Raw genomic sequence first — 8986 nt, 5'->3', positions numbered from 1 at the left:
TGTACAGCTGAGTATCATCAGCGTACTGGTGGAACTCCACCCCAAAGCCCCGAATGATCTCTCCCAGCGGCTTCACATAAATATTGAACAGTAGGGGAGAGAGGACCGACCCCTGAGGCACCCCACAAGTTAGGGGCCTAGGAGTCGACCTCTGTCCCCCTGCCAATACAGACTGCGTACGGTCGGTGAGGAAGGAGGAAAACCACTGCATAACAGTGCAGTGGTATATATATATATATATATATATATATATATATATATATATATATATATATATATATATATATATATATATATATATATATATATATATATATATATATATATATATATATATATATATATATATATACAGTGCAGTTATATATATATATATATATATATATATATATATATATATATAACACAACAATTGAATATTGTGCCAGGTCCAATATTTACTTCTCAATAAACACTTTATAATATCCCTGTATTAATTTCTACAGATATGCATTAAATGGACATACTGTACTCCTTTCCGTATCATCCTTTTATCCTTTCAATTTTTTTAGGGCACGTACATCATTCCCTTGCTGACTTCTGTGCTCCATGATGAATCTCAGTGGGAGAAACCTCACGACTTCTATCCTGGGCATTTTCTTGACTCTGAAGGAAAATTTGTGAAAAGGGATGCATTCATGCCATTTTCCGCAGGTGAGATTCTCTGATGTCGTAGAGTGTGTTCTATAAAAGGCAGCCCTTTATTCCTTGTTTGAAAACCATTGATAAAAGCTTGATCTCATAGACCTTATTCTGACAAGAGTTTAGGCCTCATGGACAGGCTCATTCAGGGACGAGTATGTTGATTCCAGAGTCTGCCAGGGGAATCCTCAACTCTGTACCTGAGTTACGGTTACTCCTGCTGTGCTGGCCTCAGCATCTCTGCCTTTTGGCAGTCCAGGATGAATCTTGCCTTTCAGCCTTCCTGGCTGACTGGGGCCTTCAGACCAAAGAACGTTGGCTCTTCTTAGGTTGAACCCTTTATTAGCTTTTCTTAAGCTTTTATTCTTAGGTCAGAGCAACATGACAGAGCATAAAATGCAACAAAGCAAAATAAAATAAGATGATTAAAAAAAGAGTGTTAGAGAGAAGGGAGCTGGATTAAAATTAAACCAGGGCTACAATTAAATACATTAAAAAAATCTTTTTAAGTTTAAATGACAACAAAGCAAAAATAGCATCCTGAATCCTAATGCTTTGAAACACATCTAAAATAACCTAATTCAGTCATTTGAGGTCCAAGCCCTTGACCTCACCTATTGTTAGTAGTTTGGCCCTGATTTCATTCTAAGCTAAGTGAAAAGTGGTCGTGAATCACTTTTTTCAGTGCCATTATAACTTCAGACAGTCACTAAATGAACTTTTATAAATTGAAGATTACCTGTAATGGTATTGGGAAGAAAATATAGATGAGTGTACCACAATCAGATATTTATTAGCATTCTTTTCAAGAAGCCTTTGTCAGAGGTTTTCTCTATTCCAAGAACTAAATGTTCCCCAAAGACCAGAGAATTAGATAAGCAGAAGGGATGCCCCGGGGAGGCCAAAAACCTTTCCCGTCAAGTTATTTTGGATTATGTCCAATTAAGCAATAACCCACTCACCCCAAAACCTATCTTNTCCATTTGTTGGTATTAATTTTCCAACTTTTTGATATTATTTTCAAATTCAGAAATCTGCTCCCATTTAGTAGTCGTAAAAATTTTCATTCTCCATTATTGCATTTTTACATCTTTCCATATCTTTGATTTGTTATTGTTTTCCTGTGTGCTGATCTCTCCATGGCCACAGAACATTGGGAAACCCTTGAGAAATAGTTTAAGAAACCAATAAACACAAATCTCTTTTTTTTTTGCCACCTTTGCTTTCTTCCAGGTCGGAGAGTATGTGCAGGTGAGAACCTTGCCAAAATGGAGCTCTTCCTCTTCTTCACCAGCCTCTTGCAGAAATTTACCTTCCAGCCACCCCCGGGAACATCTAAAGATGACCTGGATCTGACTCCTTGTGTTGGACTTATTTCCTCTCCCATGCCATACAAGACCTGTGCTGTGTTACGTTGATCTGACCAAAAAAAAATTATAACAAGCTGTTTTCTCAGCCTTGAAATGCCTTCATTTTGACAGAGAGGCAAAATTTAACCATAGAATTCAATATTGTCTAGTTTTTAAAAGATGATTGGCAATGATCTATAATCTCATGGAATGTGGATTGTGATATGAAAGAATAATTAGGAGATCATGAAAAGCAAAGTGCTTTTCTTTTGGAACCATTTGTTTTCTTAGCTTTTTACTATTCTTTTGTCTTCTTCAACTTTTTGTTGAGAACTTTTTGTCTGATTTGTTTTAATGAAGAAAAGTGATTTTAATTACTTGGTAAAAAGCAGTATCATTCTTTTGTGGAATAGTCCCTAGTGCAAATTTGCTTCTATACCATCCAGGGTCCCTCTGTGACAGCGATGAGCAGTTTTAAAAAATTGATCAATAAATAAATACCTAGTCATTAATTGTATTCTTTTAAAAAAAAAACCATAAAATAATAATGTTAGTAATAGTAGAACTACTAATAATAATTATGATTTAAAAGTCCATTCTACACTACAGTATATAATCAGGAACCTCTGACAAAAATTAAGTTGGGAAACAAATGAGATTCAGCAACATTAAATAATTTTCTTTTTCTTTGAAGGGAGCTTTAATTTCTTTGCTATCTAATAGGAGGAATGATCCAATTTGTCCATCACCATATTGACCCATCTTGTTACATAAAGTAGATAATAAAGTCTTTACCACAAAAAGATAAAATGTGCTTCTAAATAAACTGGTATAGATTGATAAGACTGTATTTGTTCCTAAGACATACCATAAGCTATAACGATAAATGCACTGGGGGAGTGAGGACAAGATTTGGGGATGGTGGGTATTCTAAGGGGAGAACCAGTGGACCACCTGGTAAGCTGCTACAAGAAGATCGCCCAGACTGACTACAAGCAGAGGCATGACAAAGTAGCAACAATGGTGCATTGGAAGATCTGCAAGAAATATAATTTGCCTGCAAGCAAGAACTGGTGGGACCATAAAATAGAGAAAGTCATAGAAAAAGAAGAAGTTAAATTGTTCTGGGATTTTAGAATTCAGACAGACAGGCACCTGCCACATAACACCCCAGACTTAGAAATTGTTGATAAGAAAGACAAAAAAGTGTGGATAGTGGATGTGGCAGTGCCAGGAGACAACAGAATAGAAGAGAAAGAACTGGAGAAGATAACAAAATACAAACACATACAAATAGAAATGGAATGACTGTGACAAAGGCAAGCAAGAGTAGTAGAAACACCATCAAACATCCAAATGTCAAACCCAGTCTGAACATCGGGCTGACTGTGCAATTATTATTGTTGTTGTTGTTGTTGTTATTGAAACATTCCATTTTCTGCACTGCTTATCCTCCATGTTTCCACCTATATTGTCTCTTCATCAAGCATATTTTGGCATGGCCTTTAAGCTGAATCTGTCATGCTTTCTCCTAAAACATAAAGGGTCCACATGTTCCAGTGAGATATTTGAAACTTAATCTTAAAATAAATATTAGACTTCTGCCCTTGTGCAAAAAGAATAATTAAACCAATTGATGAACACAATGTTTATCTGAAATAAAAAAAAGCAGCACCAAAATAGACAAATCATTCTCCATTGCATTTTTAGAAATCAAAATAATCAGTAGATGATTTATTTTATGTACAGTGTCCAATAATACTGGTGGCTTTTTATTATTAAAGAACCAACTTTTATTTTCCCATAACATATATCAGTTGGCTTTGCCAACTTGGTAATTATCATGTAATAATGATATTTATATAATGGCATATTTGTGCTTCTCATTTTTTCAAAATGTAGACATATATTAACATCCCTTTTAATTTTTAGCTAACGACTATGTTTATAAACCTCCTTTTAATCTGTTTTTATTCATTATATTCTTTTCTAGATTTTCTTTGTATGTGCAGAAGAAATAAATAAAAAAGGTAATTAAGATAAAATTTTAATTTGTGAAATAATTAGATTTATGAGTTCTGTGTAAAAATGCATGGATATATGTAGATGAAAAGCTGTGGCCAGTTTGGTCTAGTGGTTAAGGCACCAGGAAACCAGGAGATTGTGAGTTCCAGTCCTACCTTAGGCATGAAAGCTGGCTGCGTGAGTTTGGGCCAATCACTCTCTCTCTCAGTCTAACTCACCAAACATAGTTGTGGGAAAAATAGGAGGAGAAAAGAGTATTAGCTATGTTCGCTGCTTTATGTTGTTTATAAAAATAACAAATACAGGAAACAAATATCAATCAATCAATAAGTTTAATGGATCGATAGTACTCTTCATTTGTTACTACCTTGAGGGATTCCTAAACACGAGGAGGGAGGGAAGCATAGGTACAATCTGCTTTGCTGGAGAGTGACTGTAACAGAGCTTCACCTGCCCACAAACTCTTTCTGTGCAGCGAAAAGGGCAATAAACACAACAAGGATGGGCTAAAGTTAGTACATTCTTTTCCATTCTACCTCCACATATGTAGAAATTCAAGGGTTTAACAAAGATTAATAACAACTCATAGGTGTAATAAACATATTGTGGGAATGTGTGGGAGTCAATTAAACAAAGAAAGTAACATGATCTAGCTTTTGATTCACCCACTGCTGTTTTGTGAACCGCAGTTCCCTGATCTCTCTGTTTTGAATAGAACTTGCACTGTATGAGTCAAAGCCAGAGAACAGAATCAAGGACTGAGAACCTATCTTGGAAGTTTGGACTGGAATTTGGAAAGATGCTTGGGGGGGGGGGCTAAGACATATATAGCACACTCATTGACACATTCTGAAAGCTGCAGCTTTTGCAGGACTCCTGTGTTAGCCAAGCATTCCCAAATAGATTTATGTTTAAGCTGAAAGTGCATCAGTGCCCACTCCATTACGCACCTTCTTTGAAGCCAAAGGCCCATAACAGGCATAGCAACGTTTTCAAGCTTTCACCTTAGCTGTTGCAGCAGAGAAGAATGTCTCTCTCTCTGTTCTTGGGAATAATTGATGGATATGTTGCATCCAAGAAAAATTGATCCAAAGGTGCCAGCATAGAGAACAAGTGCTTGTGAGTTTAGAGATAAAACAAAGTCTGTGGTGGGAAAGTCTGTAATCTTAGAAGAAACTATGCAGACGTTTAAGAACTCAGAACTGGTTAGATTCAGCATCAGGGAAACTTAAGGAGGTTGCTATAAAGACATATAGGGAAATATTAAAAGAAAAGGAAAAAGACATGATCAAAGTGATTTGAATCAGTACAATGAAAGGTTGCTCTGGGACATGAAATATCCAACTTAATAAAAGAAAATGTCTTACATGCAACAACTTTAAAGAAATGGATCACTTTGTAGTTGTGTGCCATACTCAAGAGCTGAGATAAGTTACAAAGCACAGTGATTCCCAATCACTTATTTATTATTACAACTCTGGGTGATTTATTAAAAAAAATATTCTGGAGAACCAATGACAGCAAAGCAAAAAACCCAACATTCCCCCCTGGTGGTCTCTTATGGCATTTCATCTACCAGAGAGACCCTTGAATTGATGCATTATGAAAAGTGGCATTGCAGCAATCCAATCAAGGTCTTTGTTACATGTCTTTGTTACATGTCCATTCGGGTCAGTGGAAGACAAGAAACACTGGCAAACTGTCTATCAGCTTTCTAGGATGAACCTTAAGCTCCTTTTGGAATTCTAAAGGGTGATTTGGAATGGACCGAGTGAATATGTCCTATTTCCACTGGGGATAGGCTGCATCTGGCAGTCAAACAACAGATCATTATCTGACTAGAGCAAAGGATTGATGAAAAGATTCTCCGCATCATATCACAACTGTTCTGAGATAAAAGTCAGGCTAGTGAATAACAATTTGTTTGGCTCTAGGGTCAAGTGATGACTACCATGATCTTCTGAATTGTCCCAGATTCCCTGCCACCAGGAATGAGATTGAAATTCCCAAGAATGCTGGACTCAAATTCTCTATTGCCAACTGGCAATGAAACCTAGAAACTTAATCCCAACTGATCTCTTTAGCCAAGTTTCGACCAGAAGTTGCACACCCAGTCATTTGATTGTTATGGTTATGCCAGATCATTCATCTCCTCCATCATCAAATCATGAATAACAAGATCCAAGTTCAAATATATGGTGTCTAATAACAGCAGTTAAACCCAAGAGCTACCAATGATCCAGTAACTTGGTTCAGACAATTTTGAGAATGATCAAACAAGTCTAAACCATTACTCCAGCTATGCCTATGAGTGGGCCATGATCCATTTTTTACCATTTATCCCACTGTCCATAACAATCTTGATTGACTTCTCCTGCCCTCAGTTCCCTCATGGATTCAATTACATGCACACTACCCAGTCCAAGGGCAACAGAAGAAGGGGACGACAGAGAATGAGGTGCTGGATGGAGTCACTGAAGCAGTAGGTGTGAACTTAAATGGACTCCAGAAGATGGTAGAGGACAGGAAGGCCTGGAGGAATGTTATCCATGGGGCTGTGATGGGTCGGACATGACTTCGCAATTAACAACAACAACCCAGTCCAAAGAAACTACTCATCTATATCTCAGAGAAGTAAATCTTCCCCAAACATACATGCCAAATACCAACAAAAACATTCTGACAGGATGCAAGAAAAGAAAGAGACATAGCAAAAGGGAATGGAGGTGAAATGATCCAGTGGACCAAAGCTTTACAGTGACCAAGCTGCCCAACTATGAAGCAACCCTGATGCTGAGTTGAAATGGCTTTAGTGATAATCTATTTCAACAAAGAATATTTGAGTCTCAGTTGCTATTGCAGATTGTTCTCTATATTTGTGATAGAGAGTCTTCTTTATTTGTTTTTTCCCATAAACTAAATATTTCTTGTTGCTGGGGGAAGAAAATACTGAACTGAAGAGAGCTCTGCAAAAAGTGGAGTCAATTATCACAGAGGAATGAAAAGCCAGCAGTAGAACAGTTCTTTGATCATTCCTCTCTGGGCAAAGAGAGGACTTGAGATTATCCACAAGTGCAGCAGATGGTTCCTCCTTGTGAGGAGACCACTAGACTGCAGTCTCTGGTGGTTTTAGGCATCTGGGAGATGAAGGAATAGCCATCTTGCTCAAGCTTGGTTGGCGCCTTTAAAAAGACACAAAGTTCATATCTCTTTTGGAAATTGTTTTTTTATTAGTTTTCACCTTTTAGAAAGCTTTAAATCAGGGGTGTCAAACTGCCAGCCCGTGGGCCAGACATGTCATCTGGAAGCCACGCCCACCCCATTGCCGGCAATGGCAAAACCTTCCCGATACATTGTGAGACGTCACGTGACGTCGCGAGTTTGACATGTCTGCTTTAAATCAACAAGTCTGATGGGACCAGGTGAGTTTCCTTTAATCATTAGTGAAAGAAATCTTTAACTACAAGTTTAAGAACTTAAGAAAATGGAGAGGGGGAGAATGAATAGAAAAAGATTGGTTAAAAATTTGATTTGGAAAGTTGCAAGTGGACTAAGGATTCAGATAGCTTGAAATAAGATTTTGGAATTAATTATAAAGAATTTTTCCCATGACAAAATGCTTTTGTTTTGATTTTTTTAAAAAACAAAATAGATAATAAGTCCAGTTTAAAAACTGGACACAAGAGGGAAGTAGAGAGAACTAAAGATCACAATTTTAAAAAGAACACAAAAACTTAACTTACAATTACAGAATGAAGCAAAATATTCTAACTTTGGACATACTGAAGGATATTTTAAAGTCCTTGGTGGTCTCTGAGCTTAGCAGCTTGCTTGCACTGATGATATTATCTATTTGGGTAATGGAATATCTGCAAGAAAACAGCCAAACTCAGAGACCACCAAGGACTCCACAATTCAACCATAAGCTACAAATATTCTCCTCTAGTACATGCTTTTGAATAGTAATGTCAATAGTGACAACTGCTTCTTTGGAAAAAATATGTCTAAAAGATGTTATGGAAGAGGAACAAGTACTATGAAACAGATCGAGACTGAGTTAAAAGTGGGTTTACAAGTGACACTGGACATACAAAAGAAACTGGTTTATGTCTTAATAATTAAACAATAAACCAAGAGAGCAACCTGAATAAATTCCTATATTGGATTTACAAATGAGGCTTGTTAAAGTTTTAAAGAATCTCTTGAGAAGGGACAAAGAAAAAGATGAAAAGATACCAAGTTCCCCAACATTATTTGAATAGACTAAAACATTGTTTAGAAGTAAAAGGAAGGAATATAAACTTACTTTATTTGATCAAGGTTATCTCTGGTAGCCCTTAATTAACTTTTGCCTACCCTAGCAGTGAAATGATGCTGTTTTGTGGATTTGCATATCGATAAGAGATGAGATATGGGAAGAAGAGATCATTTGTTGTATTTTATGAGAAAGTTACTAAAATTGTTAACACTTCTGGTGAAGATGGGAAGTTACTTCTTTATATATTTCTTTTCTTTTTCTTTTCTACATTCTTACTTTATTTTCTCTTTTGCTTTTTTGTTTCTTTTCTGTATTTTCTATCCCATCTATTTTCTTTTAGTTTCTATTAGATTTTAATATTATAATTATAACATCTAACATCTAATAAAATTACTATTAAATATATTTGCTCATAAGCAGTAACATTAGATAAACAACCAATCAAAACACAATCTAAAATAAAACAATGCCGACGACTTCCGGTGGCAGGCGACTTCGCTGGACGCAGCTGTTTGCTGCTCCCGCCTGTTTCTGCGTAAAAGCCGTTTTGACAGCCTGCATCAGCTGTCAAACGGCCTGATACCTTTCCCCTGGGCATAGGGGGATAGGTGAGCTGCCCGAGGTAGGAGTTGAGTTCCCGAGTCGTCCCTTGTGGACGATGTAGGTGAGAACT

General features: G+C 36.8%; 1 protein-coding gene across 1 annotated transcript in view; it reads left to right on the top strand.

Annotated features, from left to right (window-relative positions):
* Positions 1-2099, top strand: part of LOC107291686 (cytochrome P450 2K6-like) — a 13183-nt gene extending 11084 nt beyond the window's left edge. Inside the window, exons 6-7 of the mRNA XM_029284986.1 lie at positions 552-693; positions 1915-2099. Of these exons, the coding sequence (XP_029140819.1) occupies positions 552-693; positions 1915-2099 (327 nt within the window). The remainder of the gene's footprint in view (positions 1-551; positions 694-1914) is intronic.
* Positions 2100-8986: the final 6887 nt, after the last annotated feature.

This window comes from Protobothrops mucrosquamatus, unplaced genomic scaffold (assembly GCF_001527695.2).
Source record: "Protobothrops mucrosquamatus isolate PMUCROS unplaced genomic scaffold, P.Mucros_1.0 scaffold1165, whole genome shotgun sequence".
In the NCBI taxonomy this organism is placed as follows: domain Eukaryota; kingdom Metazoa; phylum Chordata; class Lepidosauria; order Squamata; family Viperidae; genus Protobothrops; species Protobothrops mucrosquamatus.
Note: the sequence above shows the minus strand (reverse complement) of the source record. Positions and strands in the feature narration are given on the sequence as shown.